Genomic DNA, 22,784 nt, shown 5'->3' on the forward strand with positions numbered 1-22,784 from the left:
ATCCAAAAAGAAACAATTCATACCCTCAACAATAGAGTACATGCTTTAAACCGGTACAATGAGCATAGTCCCTAGAAGAATTTAGAATTTAATGCCAAGAGCCAACAAGTTAAAAACTGAATCATTTGTTGCTAATGAAACAGACAATAGCCACTGATTCTTTGAAGCATTTCATTAAACATATGTTTGGCAACAATTACAAGCTCTAGACTCATCAAACCACTCAATTGTTAATTTCTAAACCTAGTAATAGCATTAAAGCACTTAAATCATTCACACTGGAATTAATTTCAAACTCTACTCAATTGTTAATTCCTAAACCTAGTAATAGCAGTAAAACACTTATAATCATTCAAACTGGAACTAATTTTAAACTCTAAAGCAGTATTTAAACCATAATTCTCAGATAAAAATTGGATGCTTCTAATGCAAAAGTCTAGACTGCAAAATCATGTAGTATCCAAAAAAAAAAACAATTCATACCCTCAGCAGTAGAGCCATGCTCTTGTGATCTTTTTACGAAATAGGACGACGGCAAGCTGGTGGACATTAGGGGTTTTGTGGGTGCGAAATTGCTGAACGAGGGCTGGAACAACTTGAGGATCCTTGGAAAGACGCTTGTTCTGACCTTTTGTTTCCTAGAAATCAGATAGGAAAATCGCCATAATCGACACAGATAAGACGAGTGCTGAACAAGTTTCACAAAAAATTATATAATGACTACGTTTAAAACTGATTATCTCAAAAACAAAATAAAAATAAATGGATACTGTTTATTTCGCAAGAAGGCCCGTTTATAATTGGTAAAAATAAGGTTTAGGGTCTACCCACTAAGTTCACGTACAAACCCGCCTGTTTGAAAGACCAACCTAGCTAAGCAAATAAGTCTAAACTGGTATGTACACGTACAAACCCGCCTGCCTAAGAGACCCACCTAGCTAAGAAAAGAAGTCTAAAGTGGCATATTTGTAAATATAATTGTACCCTCTTAATTAAGGTATCCTAATATCATTCTAACCTTTAGTTTTCAGTTTCCAAGATCCAACAAATCATTTACAACTTCATTATAAATCTCCGAACACTACACATTTGATATCTGCTAAGACTGCACAAGAAATACAGAACTGAAACTAACCAAATTAAACCAATACTGTATACTATAGACTTCCAAGAAACTTACCCAAAACTAGAATCTAAGACACATTGCTCGATCACACAACACACAACCAGATAAATGGTAGCCATAGAAAATTTTCTGATATATTTACTTTGAAGCTTTGAATTACAACTAAAACAAAAAATATGATCATATAAAAGATTTCATGATTTACTTGCAAAGAACATGTCAAAGTTTAGATGTGGTTGATATATCAATATTATGATAAATGGACATGAGAATCGAACAGAATTACCTCGTTAGTGATCTTAAAGAAGGACAAAAAGGTATAAAATACGACACAAATGTGCATAAGTCCCAAGGCGCACAAGCTCGTCCCATGTAGTTAACTGCTTCAACTACTTTTCTATTCAAGTCACACATGTACATATATGGTCCATGACCTATGTAAACCTCGTCATATTTCTGATTGGTCATTCATACAATGCAGACAGTTCCGTTGGAGTGTTACTTTCTCAAGCTTCCATACCTGCATTCTAGTTTTAGTATTACATTCGTATAGCAAACGCCCATAACCAGATTCACCAAAAACTTGTATATAAAAGCCGAATTTTTTGGGAAATTTTATCATTTTGATCTGTTTATGATCTTCTTTTGTGTCATATATACCCACTTTACCTCCGATAGCATGCGAGTAAACGATGCCAGCAATTACACTCCCTCGAGTCCTCACGCTCAAAGATATTACCTCAGAACAAGTCAGCCCGAAGTAACTTCGTATTTTGTTTGTAAAGGAAAAGGTCATTAAATCCACCGTCATACTTACATCTTCATATGAACGACAATTCGCGCAGAACACCTTGTAGCTAAAACCATTATCAAGAGAACCATCACACATCATCTTGCGAAAGCCATTCTCAAGAGAACCCTTAGTGATCAAAGACATACAAACCTCTTTGTAACTATCTTGAGGTTGTGGAACCACAATAGTGTAAAACTATAGTGTAAATATAATATAAAATCTTTTGCTTTTCACCAAATCTATTGTGTAAAAATTTCCTTTGTTAATTAAATCTTTAGTGCAAAACTTTCCTTTAATGATTGAATCACCAATTTTATTTGTTGCGAGCAGGGATGTAATATTATGTTTACATTGGTAAGTGTTGTTATTGATGTAGTCATCTGAGTTGCAGATGAAGAAAACCGATGAAACAAAATCTTGTTTTCCATTTGGTTTCTTAGATTCCTCAAAGAGAGGATCTAATGTAATCATAAGCGAACAAATTTAGAACTGAATCATTTGTTGCTAATGAAACAAACAAGAGCCACTGACTCTTTGAAGCAGTTCATCAAACATGTAGTTTGCAACAGTTACAAGCTTAGGATTACACAAAATTGGATGCTTCTAATGCAAACCCTATAATAACGCAGAAGAAACTAAAAGTCTAGACTGTAAAATCAAGCAGCATCCAAAAAAAAAACAATTTACACCCTCAGCAATAAATTCCATGTTTGAAACTGATACAACCAACAAAGTAACTAGAAGAATTTTGAATTTAACGCCAAGAGACAAAAAAAAATTAAGAACTGAATCATTTACTGATACCGAAACAGACAAGAGCCACTGATTCTTTGAAGCCTTTCATCAAACATGTGGTTTGCAACAATTATAAGCTCTTGGATACACAAAATTGGATTCTTCTAATCATTTGTTTTAGTACTACATTCGTATATCGAATAATCACCGGATTCGCTTAAAACTTGTATATCAAAGTCGATTTTTTTGGGAAGTTTCATCACTTTGATCTGTTATGATCTTCTTTGGTGTCATATATAGCCTCTTTACCTCTAATAGCATGCCAGTAAATGATGTCATCAATTACTCTCCCTTGAGTCTTCACGCTCAAAGATATAACCTTCGGAACAAGTCAGCTCGGAGTAGTTCTATCGTCGACGGTCCGTCGTAATTACATCTTGATATGAACCACAATTCGCACTGAATACCTTGTAGCTAAAACCATTTTCAGGTGAACCATCACACATCATCTTGCGCAAACCATTCTAAGCAGAACCTTCAGTAATCAAAGACATACAAACTGCTTCATAACTATCTTGATGTTGTGGAGACATTGTAGTAAGGAACTACAGTAGTAATTTGTGGTGTTTTAAGAATCCAAAAGTAGCATGATCTAGGGTGACGACCAAAGAGAAGACAACCATTTGAAGAATCAATATAATATCCTTTGCTCGTCACCAAATCTGTAGTGCAAAACGTTTTTTTGTTATTTGGATCTGTAGTTCAAAACTTTCTTTTAATGATTGAATCATCAATCTTATTTGTTGCCAGCAGTGATGTAATATTACATTTAGAACGGTAAGCGTTGTTATTTATGTGAAAACGATGAGATAAAATCTTGTTTTCCATTTGGTTTCGTTTGTTTTGCGGAAGAGAGGATCTAATGTAATCATAAGGGAAATCTTTGATCCTTGAATTATATTGCAGATCTTTTCAAGTGGTAATAGGAGAAGAGCCCCATATATTTAATTGGAACTGTTTAGAACTTCCTGAGCACTCAAACCACTAACATTGGAAACACCAAAAGGTACAAAGAAAACTCAAAACTAATTTCAAGAACAAAAACTGTCAAATATAAAAGGTAGACTTGTAGAGAAAATGTGATGATGCGTACCAAATTGAAAAGCAGTGAACGAAAAACAGGGATGAAGCAGTGAAATTCTAGACTACAGGACCATGCATCACCCAAAAAGAAACAATTCATACCCTCAACAATACAGTCCATGCTTTAAACTAGTAGCTGGTGTATATATATTTCACCCAAAGTTATAAGGTTTATTCATCTCTTTTGCATAGTTTACTACCTATTTTTGTCATTTTTGTGTAGTTTAGCTTCTATTTGTGCATTAGAGTAGAATCTGCATTGCATTTGCATGTTTACAAGCATAAACAGGTGAATTGAAGAAATAAGAGGATACATCCAGTGCATGGAAATGAACTGAGGAAGAAGAGGATACATCCAGTGGAGCAGATAAGGGTTGGAATGGAAGAAAGCCAAAGTTTCGAGGCCACTCGACCAGACAATCAACCGTGTGAGGAGATGGACTCGACCAAGTGAAGAATCAGAAGAAGAAACCACTTGACCATGCACTTGACCGAGCACATGGTCGAGCACTTCCAGTCGACTTAGTAGTTTGTCTGCTAGCTAAAGCAGGGCTTCCTTCCCTCACTATGTATATCTCTTGTACCCTGCAGCCGCCCACAAGTCAGAAAATATCTTAGAGTCCTATTGATTCATCAATAAACCTAGTTTTTGCCCTTTTTGGTATTTAGTATTTTGTTGCATCATTTTCTACTTTTATCTTGCTTTTTCCCAGATTTTCAGTCTTGTAAACCTAATAAATTTTGATCTGTTGAGAATCTGAGTTTGCTTCTTTATATGAAGTTGTAGATCTCTCTCTTATCTATCTAATCATGCTTGTTTCATCATTTTTTGGGTTTGAGTTCATCGTCATCAGGATTTGTGGATCTGAGTAGTGAGTTAGGAACTTAGAGATGGATTAGGCTGGTTTAGTGTTATGATTATCTAGGTTGATCAAGCTTGTTTGTTTATAAATCCTTTCCAGATTAGGTGTTTTCTTGTCTATCTTTGTTCTGAGAAGTTAAGGATAGATCTGAGGTGTTTTAGCATCCAATCAATGTTTAAGATGGTTGATAGACTAATACTGGAGATTATTGTGTCTATCTTAAGAGATTAGTTTTCTAGGGTGGTTTTTGACAAATAATGAATCTGGATTTTAATGTCTGTTTAGTATGGTTTCACCCAATGAGAGTTGGGTTAGGATGTTACTAAACTTGATTGTTATTGCCGTGAGAGTGGATTAGCAAGTTTATGAGGTCCTTGTCTAAGGATTAGCTCATTGTTGATTGAGGTTTGTTGATCAGTTTAGGTAATCATAGCTTGAGACCAGCCAATGAATCCATCTCTAGGTCCTACTTTGTTTATTGATTGTCTGTTTATTTGCATAATGTTCTGGTTTCTTTGCATTCTGATTTGTTTAAGTTGTTAAAATTGTTTTTGTTCTTCGTACTAAGTCACTCGACCTAGTCACTCGACCACGGAAACGGTCGAGTGCTTGTTCGAGCACCATCTTGGTTGCTTGTTTATGTTTTGCATCTCTGTTCATTTCATTGCACTTGTCTAGTTCATGTTCCTGTTTAGTATAATCTCTGCATTGTTTATTTCTGTCCATCTTACATTTAGTCTCTGTTCTTAGTAGTTTATCATTCTGCATTTCATTATTGTCATTAGGTTGTTAGTAACCAAACCATAATCATATATGGCTTGACTTAAATTAGTGTTCACATCTTAAGTGTTTACATAATCACCTTTTATGGATTGACATCTCTTATACTGCAATATCATAAGAGAATTGAAACCTCTTACATTCCACATGATCATCATAGCTTATGACTGTTTGACATTTCATCATTCATTCATAGGTTCATCTCTAGAAAAACTCATGTTTCACTAGCATAGTAACTAGAAGAATTTAGAATTTAACGCCAAGACCCAAAAAAAATTAGAGCTGAATCATTTTTTCCTAATGAAACAGACAAGAGCCAATAACTCTTCGAAGCAGCTCATCAAACATGTGGTTGACAACATTTACAAGCTCTAAGATTAAATAAAATTGGATGATTCTAATGCAAACCCTATAAATCATGCAGCATAAACTAAAAGTCTACACTTCAATATCATGCATTACCCAAAAAGAAACAATTCATACACTCAGCAATAGATTTCATCCTCTAAACCGGTACAACAAATATAATAACTAGAAGAATTTAGAATTTAACGCAAGAGCAAAAACAAATTAAGAATTGAATCATTTGTTGCTAATAAAAAAGACAAGAGCCACTGATTCTTTGAAGCATTTCAATAAACATGTGGTTGACAAAAATTACAAGCTCTAGGATTACACAAAATTGGATGCTTCTAATCATTTGTTTTAGTATTACATCTGTATAGCAAACACCCATCACCGGATTCGCCTAAAACTTGTATATCAAAGTCGAGTTTTTGGGAAGTTTTATCACTTTGGTATGTTTTTGATCTTCTTTGATGTTTATACATAGCCACTTTACCTCCAATCGCATGGCAGTAAACGATGCTATCAATTAAACTCCCTTGATTCCTCACGCTCAGATATATAACTTCATAACAAGTCAGCTCAGAGTATCTCCATAATTTTGTTATAGAGAAAAAGTCATTAAATCCACGGTCGTACTTAGATCTTGATATGAAACACAATTCACGCGGAACACCTTTTAGCTAAAACCATTATCTCGTAAACCATCACACGTCATCTTGCAAAAACCATTCTCAGGAAAACCGTCAGTAATGAAAGACATACAAACCGCTTCGTAACTATCTTGAGGTTGTGGAGCCACAATAATAAGGAACTACAGTAATTTGTAGTGTTTTAAGATTCCAAAAGTAGTATGATCTAGGATGACGTCCAAGAGAAGACAACCATTTAAGAATCAATATAATATCCTTTGATCTTCACCAAATATGTAGTGCAAATCTAGCCTGGACAAAAAAACCGGAACCAAACCAAAAAATTGGACCTGAATTTGAACCTGGAATCTTAGATTTACCCAAAAATTGGATCCTAAACTCCTCTACCCAAAAACCCGAACCTGAATCCGAAAATACCCGAAATATAAATACATATTAATAGTATTGGACCCAAATACCCGATTTTTTACTAGAATACCCAAAATTATACCTGCAATTTCTAATTTTTACCCGAAATTCCAGGTATTTGTCCAAAAAATTTAAGTATCTATCCAAAAAATATCCAAAAAATTTTCGGTATTCGGGTAAAATTCACGATTTTTATGTACCCCAAAATAATCGAATTTTTAGAGGTTCTGAAAATCCATACCCAATCCGACCTGAACAAATTTTTACATTTACATTAATGAGTCCTAAACTCCTCAACCCAAAAGACCCGAACCCGATTTGAGTACCCGTATGGCCAGGGCTATGCAAAACTTTACTTTATTAATTGAATCTTTAGTGAAAAACTTTCCTTTAAAAAGAATCACCAATCTTATTTGTTGCGATTAGTGATTTAATATTATGTTTACAACGGTAAGCGATGTTATTAATGTAGTGATATGATTTGCAGATGAAGAAAACAAACGAGACAAAATCATGTTTTCCATTCGGTTTCGTAATTTTGCAGAAGAGATAATCTAATGTAATCATAAGCGATATCTTTGATACTTGAATGAGATTGAAGATCGTTTCAAGTGGTAATCGGAGAAGAATCCCATTTGTTAAATCGAAATTGTTTAGAACTTCCTGAGCACTCAAACCACTGACATTGGAAACACCAAAAGGTACAAAGAAAACTCAAAATTAATTTCAAGAACAAAAAGTGTCGAATATAGAAGGTAGACTTGTAGAAAAAATGTGATGATGCGTACCTAATTGAAAAGCAGTGAACAAAACACAGGGATAAAGCAGTGAAAGTCTAGACTACAAAAAATCATGCATCACCCAAAAAGAAACAATTCATACCCACAACAATAGACTCCATTCTTTAAACCACTACAATCAACATAGTAACTAGTAGAAATTAGAATTTAACGCCAGGAGCCAAAACAAATTAAGAACTGAATCATTTGTTGTTAATGAAACAGACAAGAGCCATTGACTCTTTGAAGCAGTTCATCAAACATGTGGTTAACAACATTTACAAGCTCTAGGATTACACAAAATTGGATGCTTCTAATGCAAACCTTTTAATCATGCAGCATAAACTAAAAGTCTAGATTGTAAAATCATGCAACATCCAAAAAGAAACAATTCATTCCCTCATCAGCAATAGAGTCCATGCTTTAAACCGATACAACCATCATAGTAACTAGAAGAAATTATACTTTAACCCCAAGAGCCAAAACAAATTAAGAACTGAATCATTTGTTGCTAACGAAACAGACAAGAGCCACTAATTATTTGAAGCATTTCATCAAACATGTGGTTGGCAACAATTACAAGCTCTAGGATTACACAAAATTGGATGTTTCTAATTATTTGTTTATACTACATCTGTGTAGCAAAAACCCATCACCGGATTCACCTAAAACTTTATAGCAATTTGATATGTTTCTGATCTTCTTATGTTCAAATATACCCCCTGTTTTAAAAATCTATGCCTAGCACCGATTACGCCCCGCAAAATCGCTAGGCCCACCCTCTCCACCTCGATTAATGATTAATCCCCGCCTAGCATCAATTATCTAATTATACTTGTCTAATTTGATTATAACATGTCTATCCGATTACTTCTCGCTTAATTTTGTATATAATGATTATTTTTAGTGCCAAATATAAATCAAATATGTATTTTTTTTATTTAGATAGTTAAATTAAGAGTTTATGATGTTTTACAATAATTAATGTACAAACTTTTAATGAAAATCATAAATTTTCTTTTAAAATTACGTTTTTATGTGTTGACCATAATTTTAAAGACAATACTATAGCTTTATATTTTATTTGATATTTTTATTTTAACATATACATATATTCAATACTACATATTTATATTTTAGTATTAATTTAATAAAATAACTCTAAAACTAGTCTCTGATTAATCCCCGTTTAATCTCCAATTTTCTCGCTAGACGCTATGCCCACCCCGACCGTTCGACTAGCACCTATTAATTTCTAAAACAGGGAATATACCCATCACCAGATTCACCTCCAATAGCATGCCAGTAAACGATGCCATCAATTACTCTCCCTCTAGTTCTCATGCTCAGAGATATAACCTCAGAACATGTCATCTAGGAGTAGCTCTACATTGTTGTTGCAGAGTGGCAACAATTACAAGCTTTATGATTACACAAAATTGGATGCTTCTAATGCAAATCCAATAATCACAGAGCATAATCTAAAAGTCTAGACTGAAAAATCATGCAACATCCATAAAAAAAAAAACAATTCATACCCTCATCAATAGAGTCCATGATTTAAAATGTACAACCAGCATAATAACAAAAAGAGTTTCGAATTTAACCCCAAGAGCCAAAAAAAAATTAAGAAGTGAATCATTTGTTCCTAACAAAACAGATAAGAGCTACTGATTCTTTAAAGCACTTCATTAAACTTGTGGTTGGACAAGCTATAGGATTACAAAAAATTGGATGCGAGTTTTTTTAATATTACATCTGTATAGCAAACACCCATCACCAGATTCTCCTAAAATATGTATATCTAAGTCAAATTTTTTAGGAAGTTTTATTAATGTGATCTGTTTGTGACCTTCTTTGGTATCAAATATAGCCACTTTACCTCTAATAACATGTCAGTAAACGATGCCATCAGTTACTTTCCTCGAGTCCTCACGCTCAGAGATATAACCTTGGAACAAGTCAGTTCTTAGTAGCTCTACATTTTGATTGTAGAGGAAAAAGTCATTAAACCCATTGTCGTACTTACATCTTGATATGAACTACAATTCGCGCGGAACACCTTGTTGCTAAAACCATTATCATATGATCATCTTGCTAAAACCATTCTCAGAAGAAATCTCATTGATTGAGGCTGTGGAAGCACAATAGTAATGTGTGGTGTTTTAGGATTCCAAACGTAGTATGATCTAGGATGTCAGCCAAAGAGAAGACAACCATTTGAAGAATCAATATAATCAGTGGCGGATCTAGAACATATTTTAATCCGGGGCACAAAATAACATAAATTTTTTTTATAAAAAATTATAACGATATGAAAATAAGTCGTTAAAATAAAAATAATAATAAGTCTTACAACAAAACAAATTTATAAAGTTATCTTACGTTCTTTCATATCCTGAAACATTTTCATCACTGTTTCATTTGTCACCTTATCAAATAATTCCTTTTCAATAAAAGAGACTAAACAATCATTTAGAAACTTATCACCAATACGGTTGCGCAAACTAGTCTTCACAATGTTCATTGCAGAAAAACATCTTTCAACCGTTGACGTGGCTATAGGTAAAGTCAAAACTAGCTTCAGAAGTCGATAAACCTGAGGATGCGAAAGATATTTCCTTGTCTCTACCATCACATGTGCAAGATCCCCCAGACTCTTCAAATTAGCAAATCTTTCATCTTCCCGGATATTATCGATGTACAAACCAAGTTGGTGTTCAAGTGATATTCGATCGACAGAAGTAAAATCTTCGGGATAAAACTCAGATAATCTCATAACCTTCAACGGATCAAACTCATGAAATGAATCAATAGGACTTAAAGAAGCAACAAAACCAAGTAATTCAGTGTTTACCTCATCAAAACGATCATTAAACTCCTGAATTTACATATCCAATACAGTGTAAAAACACTCCACTTGATAATGATGCAAGTTGGTCATGTTGCTTCTTTTTCTTGGCTTTCTTGGGTCAACAAATTCGTCATCCATAATGAGAAACTCAGTGTCATGATTCTCACAAAAAGCAAAAACTTTAGTAAGAAGAGAATCCCATCCATCATCTCGGAGCTTGCATAATTGCTGTTTGGTAGATTTCACTAGGCTCATAGCATTCAAAATGTCTTGGTCTTTCCTTTGTAAAGCCACTGATAAACTATTCGTGAGATCAAGGATAAGCAACATCAATTGCAGGTAGAACACAAAATCAAAGGTATTAAAGTATTTAAGAAGACCATTAGCTTGTCGTCTTTTGGTACTATCAGAACCATCCTTTCCCCTATTAGCTGATACCATTGACTCACCATGACCTCTAAAAGGTAATCCTTGTCGTAGTAAATATCTACAACAATCAATTGAAGCATTCAATCTGATTTTGTATTCATTTTTGACTATGTTATCTTGCTTATAAAAACCATGAACAATTGATTGACTTTGCTTCATCAAAGCATCAGCATTTTTTAATGCATTATTGTGAAAGCTATTCAACGATCCTACATGATCTCTTAAACTCTGGGGATTTTTCCAAGTATTAAATCCTTTTGTAACAAATGCATCACTTCCACCTTTATTTTCTGTGTAATCTCTAAACAAGTAGCAAAACAAACAATAAGCTTTGTCTGTTTTCACACTGTATTCCAACCAACTCCTATAGAGATCAACCAATTCTGGATTGAATATTCTCAACTTTTCTCCTGATAGTGTTTTAGGAAAATCATGACCTCTAGGTTGACAAGGACCTCTAATCAAATATTTGCGTCTTACTTCATCTCTTTCATTAGGATGATACTCCAATATTCTTTTTCTATCTGTTGGATCTCAAGGCAAATCTACAGGATTTTTTTCAGACGTTGCTTTAAACTTTCTTTTGAAATAACTATGAATTGGAACCTAACAAAAACACAATTATATTAAATTATTAACATAGTAAAAACGAAGTTTAGATTACAAAATTGGTATATCAATGAATTATCATATAAAAGACAACACACATGCCTTACAAAGATATAAATAACGAACGAACAAGATTTCATCTAAAACTGAACAAAATTTAATTTCTTCTACTGTAATTTTAATATAAACTAATAAGAAAGTACTTACGGTGGACATGTTTGATAGCTTGAGAACTAAGGAAAAGTAAAAAAATAGCAGAGAAACAATTTAGTTGTCGATAGAAAGAAACTAGGTCAATGCCTATTGTTGTTAAAAAAGAAACTAGGACTAATTTATCATTGCACGACTAAAAAAGTATTTTGGGCTTTTTTCTGTTTAATTATTTTGGGCTGAAACATTAATTATGGAATTGGTTTGGATATCTTTTGTTTCAATACACACGGTGGAACAACTTTTCTATCTAGTTAAGTCAAAGTTAATATATTAAAATTATATATAAATTTTTTTTTTGAAAAAATCAGTGTCAGGGGTACGTGCCCAACCCTTCTATGATCTGTATCCGCCCATGAATATAATATCTTTTCTTCTTCACCAAATTCGTAGTGCAAAACTTTCCTTTATTAATTGAAATTTTAGTGCAAAACTTTCCTAGAATGATTGAATCCAATCTTATTTGTTGCGAGCGGTGATGTAATATTACGTTTACAAGATCCACTGACTCTTTGAAGCAGTTCATAAAACATGTGGTTGACAACATTTACAAGCTCTAGGATTACACAAAATTAAATGCTTCTAATGTAAACCCTATAATCACGCATCATAAACTAAAAGTCTAGACTGCAAAATCATGCAACATCCAAAAAGAAATAATTCATATCCTTAGCAATAGAGTCTATGCTTTAAACCGGTACAAGACAAGTTAAGAACTGAATCATTTGTTGCTAATAAAACAGACAAGAGCCACTAATTCTTTGAATCATTTCATCAAACATGAGGTTGGCAACAATTACAAGCTCTAGACTCATCAAAACCACTCAGTTGTTAATTCCTAAACCTAGTAATAGCAGTAAATCACTTATAATCATTCAATCAAACTTTACTCAATTGTTAACTCCTAAACCTAGTTTTAGCAATAAAGCACTTACAATTATTCAAACTGGAACTAACTTCAAACTCTAAACCAGTATATAAACCATAAATCTCAAATAAAAATTGGATGCTTCTAATGCAAAAGTCTAGACTGAAAAATCATGTAGCATCTAAAAAAGAATATTCATATCCTTAGTAGTAGATTTCAAGCTCCTACGATCTTTTTACGAAGGAGAACAGTGGCAAGCTGGCGAACATTAGGGGTTTTGGGGGTGCAGAGTTGCTGAACAAGGGCGGGAACAACTTGAGGATCATTGGAAAGATGCTCGTTCTGACCCTCTGCTTGCCTAGAAAGGAGAATCGCCATAATCGACGACATAGACGTGACGAGTATTAAATGAGTTTCACAAAAAAATACATAACCGACGCCGTTTAAAATGATTATCTCAAAAAACACAAAATTAAACGGATAATGTTTATTTCGCAGGTAGGCCCGTTTTAAAATTGGTAAAAGTAAGCTCTATAACTGGAAAAGCCGCGAGCGACCTAAAAATGATACGATTATAGTGCAAGTAGACAATCTAGCAAAGAATCCAAAGGAATATGGATCCTTCCATGGATCATTCGCGTGAACTATCCCTCTTGGATACGATTAGGCTTTTCAAATCCTGTCTCAGCAAGAAATAACAGGCTCAATCATCCATGAGATCTTCTTCGTTTGTGTTAGGGACTCGTCTTTGCTTCCTCTTTACAAATTAGCCTTGCTATGATTGAAACATGGATTCTATTCATCTCTCTAATTCTGATCTACTTTTCCGGCCAAATGATTTTTCACGAAAGCATCTATAACCATGCTCTCATACCACTGTTGTAACGCCCCTGAACCGCTCTATAACCAGAAAGCCACGAGCGACCCGAAAATGATACGATGATAGTGCAAGTAGACAATCTATCAAATAATCCAAACGAATCTAAACCCTTCCATGGATCATTCATCAGTGAACTATCCTTCTCGGATACGATTTAGGCTTTTCAACTCTTGTCGCGGCAAGCAATTGCAAGCGCAAGCTTCCATGAGACTATTCATCATTTATGTCAGTGCATGAGACTATTCCTCGTCTGATACCATCGTTTGTGTCTAGAGTTTAGGACTTAGGTTTTAGGGTTAGCAAGTTGGAACTAGTGCGAGCTTAACTCTTCTAGGATTAATAGATCAAAAAAAGCTTTTAAATTTGATATTTTGATAATGGGATCACTGTTAAATCATCTTTGAATCTGAAGACAATAGCCTGGGAGAAAATCCTCTTTAAAGGCTTCTTATACCTTCTTTCCTAGAAGGAACCTACTAGCATACTTTAACTGTTGGAGTGTTCATGATCAGTGTAATTGGGTATCTTATCACTTACTAGTAAGAATGCACAAGGAGCATGATGAAAGTAGAAGGTTTCCCTCAATTGCCTCAGCAACCACTCTTACTCATTCATTCACTCATGAAAACATGCATTCTTTATGGATATGAGGCGATAATGGTCGATGTCCAAGGTTCAATGATGAGTGTGTCACCAATATAGGTATAACTTTCATCTTCTGAAAAATAGTGTTCATAATTCTTATTATTCTTTTTAAATCGTCTACATAAAATATAATCCTTATATGAGTGAAGCAAATATGAGATACCAAAGATAATTATGCACTGGTTTATGAATCACCACTACAAGAAATTTGCTCATTGATAGTACTAATTCTGTAACTGCTGTTAAAGAATAGTTTTGGATTTTAGCAATTATATTACAGCACTTTATTAGTGCTAAGCCCATTTATAGCATAAGCGAGAAGCAAAAATCACTTCTGCGGCCCAAAAATTTATTCTACCGCTCTAACACTTAGAACGAAAAAAATAAAAAGTCTTGATATTTGACTAAGTCTCAAAACCTAAACACAATCTAACACCGTCGCCATCACGGACCAAATTTCCGACTTCGACTGCTTCGATTTCCTTCTATCTCTGTTTCTAGGTCGTGGTCTGTATCTTCTCCTTCGATTTCCTTTGATTTCCTTCTGTCTCTGTGTCGTGATCTGTATCTTCTTCTTCGATTTCTCCGTCGAGCTATATCTTCTCCTCTTCGATTTCACAGATGAAGAACGATGAAGGTAACCTGAAATTAAACAGCTAATTTCTTTTTATATTGTTCAATATCATTATAATCTTCAGTTTCATTCTAATCTTCAATCAGTAACCTAAATTTCACTTTTAAACTCGTTTTGTGAGTTGTCAAGCTAGTCCGACAACAAAGACAAACTTGAAAGAAGAGAAATCTAAAACCTAAACAACAAATCTGTAAGTTTGTTCACATTTTAGTTAAAAAATTTGTTCAGATTCGAAAATTAAATGTTTGTATCCTCTTCATGTACTTGAACTGATTGTTGCCTGATTTTGGTCAAATCTGAAAATTGCTTATATTTCAAATCTGTTAAATCTGAAATTATCATCTTTATTTAGATTTCTATATTAATTTTTGTTAACTGTTTAAAAACTTATGCTTAGTTTTAGATTCAACTGGTTTAAAACTAAAATGCTGGACAAGGAATGGGTTCATCTTATCAGGTATGTAATTGATTACATACTGTTAGGATTTCAATAAAGGAATATAGACATTAATGTATCTTCATTTGTGTTGTTCTTCCTTCCAAATACAATGAAGACTTGATCCAACATACGAAATAGGTGCCTGGAAATTTGTCCGAACGGTGGCTGCTGAGTTAGGAGACAGTGGCATGGTAATATGCCCATGCGTTGACTGTAGAAATGTAGATTGTCATTCATGTAGTGTTGTGGTTGCTCATCTAGTAACTAGAGGCATGGATGAGACTTACAAGTTGGGGAAAAATTGGTATCATCACGGTGAAGTGAACTCAGGGGCTGAATTCGTTGAGAAATTAAATCGGTGGAATGATGAGATTTGTGGTTTATATCAAGCTGCTGAGTTTATGGATGAAGAGCCATTAAGAAATTGTGAGAATACTGAGGGAGAGGACAAGATAGATGATGAGTTCTTTGCAAAGCTACCTGATGCAGAACCCCCTTTATATCCAAGCTGTTCTTCCCATAGCAAGCTATCAGCCATTGTGACATTGTTTAGAATGAAGACACAGAATAGCTGGTCCGAAAAAAGCTTCAATGATCTCCTTGAGACATTGTCAGAAATGTTACCGGATGGTAGTGTACTTCACACATCACTAAATGATGTGAAGAAATTTCTGAAGTCTTTTGATATGGGTTATCAAAAGATTCATGCCTACATAAATGATTGTTGCCTATTCAGGAAGAAGTACAAGAAGCTGGACAACTGTCCCAAATGTAAGGCTTCAAGATGGAAGAGCAATATGCACATTGGTGAAGTAAAGAAGGGTGTCCCACTAAAAGTATTACGGTACTTTCCGATAATTCCACGTCTGAAGAGGATGTTTAGGTCTGAAGAAATGGCTAAGGACTTAAGGTGGCATTTCAGTAACAAGAGCAACGATGGGAAAATACGTCATCCGATAGATTCTATGACGTGGGATCAAATGAATAATAAATACCCATCATTTGGTGCTGAACCAAGGAACATCCATCTTGGACTGTCCACAAATGGATGTAATCTGTTTATCATGAAGAATGCAAGGTATAGTCGTAATGGTACAACAATCGCATGGCCATAGGACAAAGTGGTAATGGTTTGAACTGAAGTACCTTTGTCTAGATTATGGGAACTTATGCTATTTAGACTTGTGTTGTTTAGCTTATGGGAACTTATGGTATTGAGACTTATGAAGTTTAGCTTATGGGAACTTATGCTATTGAAACTTATGTATATTGAGACTTATGTATTTTTTGGATTGAAGTGTATTTGTTGGATGTTTTATATTATATATATTTTCATATAAAACAGGTTCCACTTTTAAAATGTAACCATATAATAGCTCTAATATGAACAAGTAATATAGCACAATGGATCTTAATAGTAACAAAAAACATTATAATTAAAACATTATAGGGAATATCACAGCAATAAAATATTGCAACAATATAATTATAACAACAGCGAAATAATGTTATTAAATAATTTTTAAGAGCATTTACAGAAGCTATATTTAAACATTTATAACGCCGACATTGCACTATAATATATAACGATATAATAGCAGGAGTAAACAACGTTATTGTATAGGGAGTCTATTATAGTTTGGGCAGACACAGCGTTTACAAAAACGCTGTTTATCACATATAATAGCATTTATCGTACGCTAAGAATGGGAAAATTTGTTGTAGTGCTCTCTTGTTCATTCCCGGTGCTATAGTATTTTCCCCTCGTAGGAAGTGTCTGAAAGAGGTTGTTGAAATCATTGATGCTAAAGTCATTAAAGATGACTTTGAATTCCATGTTATCTGCCGGGTTTTTTCTAGTTTCTCTACAGTAGTTTTCTTCTGCAGCATGTATTACGTTTTCGACTGCCACAAGTGTTAGGTCCACTCGCACAACCAAAGTCTGCTACACTGAACCGGTTGGAAATCAAATCGAGGCTGAAGTTCGCTGAGATCATGATCACCTTGGTCATCTTGTCCTTAACTGCTTCCAGCAACGCTCTCTGTATAAAGAGGATACTGTTAAGTACCAAGCTAAATCATGTATGTAAAAATCTGATACGAAGATGTTGGTTGTAACTCTCAGGACCATCTCTTTCAATCATGATCCAATCTGAAGTAGTAGTCATGATATCTCTCTTTCTTTCTTCTCACTCTTCTTCTCTTGTTTAATACTTTGGTTTCTGATGAGTGTAGTGAAAATTCATGGACCTCTCTATGCCTATTTAATTCATTATATGAAAATGCGTTTGTTGAAGTTGGAGTTAGAACATCTTGTAATATAAATTTGGTTGCGTTCAACGCAAGGGATGTACTGTCAAATAACAAAATAAATTTTGGTATGTGTTACGCAATCTATATAATATAGCCATTTGATAAAATATTATTAACGGTTGCATTTTTCAGTATATTTTTTAGTAAAATATCTTATTCTACTTTTAGTAATCTAAAAATATTTTTACCGTCACCACTTTCACAAACTATTTTGTATAATTGATAGTTGTGACAATTTCTAACCCCATGTTAAGTTTAGGTGGAGAATATATTTGCTCTTTAACTCGTTGATGAAAGTCGTGATAGATGCAATAAAGACTATACGTCATGCGTTTCCGCTGTTTTGTCGATAGTTTGTGGAAGGACACAGATAGGTTCGCTGGTGCAGGATGGGTCTGTAGGTCGTTTTAGGGATCTCGCTGCTTATGGGCGTCTCTAATTTCCGGCGTAGTCTCTGTTCACTTCATGCTAAAGTCAAAGCGTTTGTTTGGGCTATGCGATGCATGATAGGACACGACTTTTTGAATTTGGCCTTTTACATAGACTGTTCAGATTTGGTGAAGTTGATGTCTTCTTCTTCCGACTGGCCAGCCTTTTCAGTCTATCTCAACGACATCAAGGTGGACATGGAAGAATTTTCAAGTTTCTCTTTGACCTTGATTTCTAAGAATGCTAATGTGCTTGCGAATCGCTTGGCACGACAAATTCGTACTCAACCGCATGTTATTACTTTTGTAAACGACTCTCCTAATTGGCTCATGTGAACTAATCTAATATATTTGTTGTCAAAAAAAAAACTACCCGCCATGCGTTTAAGATAAATTATGTATACATAGTTAGTCTAAGACTACAATTTCATAAAGATTGATCTGATCACAATATTTATTTAAAGACTAAGGTTATGAATGGCAATAGATTTTTCATTGGTTTTTATATTTTGGTTTTTGGATTTTAGTTTTTGAATTTTTGGTTTTTGGTTTTTGCTATATATCTAAAAATTAATAAATGAAAAAGTAAAAAATAAAACATTAAGTTGAAAATAAAGTTTTCCACAAAAACCTCAAAATTATGGTTTTTAGGTTCTCTTTGAAATTTAGAAAAACAATTTTAAAACTAGTTTTCCTAAGTTTTAGAGAATCCAATTTTTAAAAATCTTGAATAGTAAACAAGTAGATTTTCAAAAAATCAAAAACCAAAATCCACTTAAGAACTAGTAAACCATTCAAGGCCTAACTGTTTAGTCGAAACTTTCAGTTTTTATGCAAACATTGTTCTTCGAGAATAGACAAACCAATCAAAAGTAGTCTTTCAGCTCGATTTTTTTTTTTTTTTTGAAGTTCATAATTTAAAAATATGAAAAAGTGCTCTTGACTGGCTTAAATAGAAGTGTATATTCGGAAATTTTGAAATTTCTAGACTATTTAAAGAAAAATAATTGAAAGTTCTCATTTTCGGAAGTATATATATGACATTATTATATATAAAAGTTTGAAACTTATTTTTTTCAAAGTGACGTTATTGCATATTCTTTTTTTTCTTTTTATTTTTTTTTGGCATAAGACAACTACTCTGTGCTGTACTTGTTTTACTTTGAATATATGGTTGATTTTGTGACATTATTTAATCTTAAGATATGGTGTTTGACAACATAAACCTCCACTGATTGAATGATTTATTCTGGTCTTAAAATATAATTAGAAATCATATGTTTCCACTGATGTTATTTCATAGTGCTTGCTGTTTTATATATATAAGCAGATACCGTTTAGCCAAATTGCTTCATTTATCAATTTTGTAAGAGCCTTTGTGGTTGATAGAGGGCTAGAGATTTGATTTCCAGTTTACAACATTACTCCAATTAGAAATATGAAAATGTGGTTAATCGCTCTATGTCCATGTATCTTCCAGAAAGATAAATTAATAATTGAATAACAATTTTATCGCAGCCGATAGGGTTTATCAAAAACAAAACAAAAACCTGCTTAATGTGAAGCTATTTGAATAGGCATGCATGACCACGACTATGGTTATACGGTTAAGATATATTAACCATCAGTTGCGTTTAAAATTTTTGTCTAACAGTAACTATCTAATATACGATTGCGATTAAATATTAGTTTTGGTTAAAATAGTTATGATTAAATACGTTATGGTTATAATTTTACATTAGAAAAACCAATTACAAAGTTGGTAAATAACTGAAAAAGCATAGATAAAAAAATATACAGGACTGTGGAGGGAAGAAACCAAGAAAGTAAAAGACAACATAAAACTGAGAATCGAACTACACAAAATATCTTTACTATCATAAATTTATAATAAGTTACTATGATGATGTGCAGATAATTTTTTGATAAAAATACAGGCAAATCAAAATAATTTGTACCGAATACACATAGGTCTGGGCATATTAACCTTCCCCGATAACCAAACTCGAACCCGATTCGAAATAGACGATATGGTACATATATGGGTTAGTGATAATATCCGATCGGTTTCTATTTTATACTAAATCGAATATTTATACCCAATCAGGTATTATCCAATACCCGATATGAAACCAAATGCACCCGATCATATATATAAATTAGTATTTACAAATTCCTAACCCTAATCCCCTTTCTTTCTTTCCTTTGCCAGTTCGATCCAACTTCCTTTTTCCGAAATCAACGTTCATTTTGTGAAATTAGATAACCATTTACCATTAAATCAATATAAGACCCATTTTTTCAAACTGAAAAACCCTATATCTCCAAAATCCATCTCCTCCGCCGTCTGAGAATTCTCGGAGGCAATCTCAGGTACTCTGTTTCTTCTTGTTCAATCATTATTTGTTTTTCAAAATTTATGTTGTTGTTTGCTTTTTTTTTCTTGTTGTATTTTCGATTATTTGAATATACATGCTTGATTAGGTGATTTGATAATTGTATTTTCGATTGTCAAACCAGTAATCATTTTTAAGTGATGAAATATGAATCATGATTCTTGGGTTGATATTCATACTCGTTTGTATCTGAAACTGAAAATGATTTTTGATTAGGTGATGAATCATGAATGTTGGGTTGATATTATCATGTTTAAGTGATGAATCCAGTAATCGTTTGCATTAGTACATATTTAGTTAATCGAGACCCATGATCTGTATTAGTACTTAACCGATGTCTTATTATTTGCAGATGGATTCATCATCTCCAACCCATGATAATCGAGACAGAGATGAACATGAGAATGATGACTTAGAAGAAGAAGAATTTCTGACACCAGATTCAAATCGCAGAGGCAGAAGGAAATAAAGACCTGTGAGTGGAGCTGTTGATGGTGATATAGTTGATAAGTTGATGAAGCTGATACTCAGCAAAATAATGCTATGAGCCAGAGGATGTAAGACTGCCGAATAACCGTAACAAATGTGTTTGTAACTACTGTAAGAAGGGCTTAGCATGTCCAACAAAGTCAGGGACTACAACCTTGAAGAATCATCTTACGATATGTAAAGAATACAAGGCATGGGAAGAAGGTCAAGATCAAACTCAGAATCAGAAAGTCATTAGTAAAGATGGAACTCTTCAGAATGCAAAAGTGCCTGAGCATGTTTTCATAGAAGCAGTAAATGAAATTCTTGTGATAGGGGAGTTACCACTGGCATTTGTAGAGAGTGCGGCATTTAGACACTTTTGCAACAAGGTTAGTTCTTAACTTCTTATTGTCTTTTTGGTTTTGTTTTTTCTTCAACAAATTTGCTAATATACATGTTTTTTAAGGTAAACTTGTACAAGCCTCAATCAAGAAGAACAGCATCAAGAGACATTGTGAAGATGTATGTTGAGAGGAAAGCTGCTATTAGACAATGGTTTTTGACTAGCAAGCAAAGAGTTTCACTCACAACTGACATTTGGTTTGCCCAATTACGGGTGATGTTTTTTACTTTAATCTAATAATTAGCTTATTATCTTGTTATTTAATCTAATCATTATCTTATTTAAAATGGACAAGTGCTAGTTATATGGTGATAACAACACTTTACGTTGATAAATTTTGGCGGTTGAAGAAGCTAATTATAGGCTTCAAATATGTAACCAACCACAAAGGTAAAACCATATCCAACACACTTTTTTCATGCCTTGCCGATTGGGGAATAGAAAGAGTATTCTGTGTTATTGTGGATAATGCATCTGCTAATAGTAATGCACTGGGTAGTTTTCAGTCTAGTTATATGATGAATCTTTGGTGATGATGGACATTTTATGCATGTTAGATGCGCTGGTCACATCATTAACTTGATAGTTAAGGATGCAATGTCTGATTATGCCGAAAGTGTGACTGTAGTTCGTAATGGCATCTCGTATGTAAGGTCATGGACTACTAGACAAAAGGCATTTGAACTTAGGGTTGATACTGGTAGGATGACAAGGGTTGTTTGCCTCTAGATATGAAAACTAGATGGAATTCAACCTTTTTGATGTTGACAAGGGCAGTTAAATTCAAGGGAGCATTTGATAGGATGGAGTTTGAGAACAAGCTGTATAATGACCATTTCTTAAAGGTTGAGAATGGTAAAAAAAGGATTGGACCACCTTCAGTAGATCATTGGCGTCATGTTGAGAGGTTAGTGAAGTTTCTTAATATTTTCTATCAATCCACATTGGTGTTTCAGCTTCTACTACTTTGAATGTACACAAGTGTTATGGTGAGATAGTTAATATAGCAGAAAAGCTTCAGTTGCTCAGTAATACTTTTTATGCTAATCATAAGATAAAAGCTGAGGAAATGTTTATGAAATTCGAAAAGTATTGAGATGGCTTGAAAAACATTAACAAGTTGTTGGTAATTTTTAGTGTTTTTGATCCGAGAAAAAAGATGCAGTTTGCAAATATGTGTTTTGAGGATCTGTATGGGGAAGGTAGTAAAACAGCTACGGTGTTGTACGAATCAGTTATTAGCATCATGCGAGATATGTATAAGGATTATAGTGAGAGATACAAGACTGTGCAACCCGATGATGAAATGCCAAATCAGAATGCATCTCAAGCTACTCAAGAGCAGCCTATGGAAAGATCTGAATCTACTCAAGAGGATGAGTTTTGTGGGTACAATCCAGTGGAGCATAGGTACAATACATTGCTTAAAAAGATTGGAGTTAAAGACACAAATGAGCTGGAGACATGTGACAACCCGTCCCGCGGACTCCACTAGCCCACCGCTAGCCGCCCCAACGGACCCCAAGCTGGCCCTACAGGGCATCGATCCTAACCCCTCACCGTGGAATGGAACTACTCAT

At 34.0% G+C, this 22,784-nt stretch overlaps 1 protein-coding gene and 1 pseudogene across 2 annotated transcripts; one reads left to right on the top strand and one right to left on the bottom strand.

Moving 5' to 3' along the window:
• Positions 1 to 17,361, bottom strand: part of LOC104704675 (paraxanthine methyltransferase 1-like) — a 29,912-nt pseudogene extending 12,551 nt beyond the window's left edge.
• On the top strand, positions 14,494 to 16,535 carry LOC109125634 (uncharacterized). 2 transcript variants are annotated; one of them, XM_087460049.1, is made up of 4 exons: positions 14,494 to 14,757; positions 14,876 to 14,944; positions 15,152 to 15,211; positions 15,309 to 16,535. In XM_087460049.1, the coding sequence occupies exons 3-4, from the start codon at positions 15,180 to 15,182 to the stop codon at positions 16,306 to 16,308; spliced, it is 1,032 nt and encodes a 343-aa protein (XP_087316175.1). In that variant the 5' UTR covers positions 14,494 to 14,757; positions 14,876 to 14,944; positions 15,152 to 15,179; the 3' UTR covers positions 16,309 to 16,535. The 2 variants fall into 2 exon arrangements, with proteins under 2 accessions (XP_087316175.1, XP_087316176.1); XM_087460050.1 differs by having other exon boundaries at positions 14,884 to 14,944.
• Positions 17,362 to 22,784: the final 5,423 nt, after the last annotated feature.

This window comes from Camelina sativa, chromosome 7, assembly GCF_030686135.1.
Source record: "Camelina sativa cultivar CO46 ecotype springtype chromosome 7, ASM3068613v1".
NCBI lineage: Eukaryota > Viridiplantae > Streptophyta > Magnoliopsida > Brassicales > Brassicaceae > Camelina > Camelina sativa.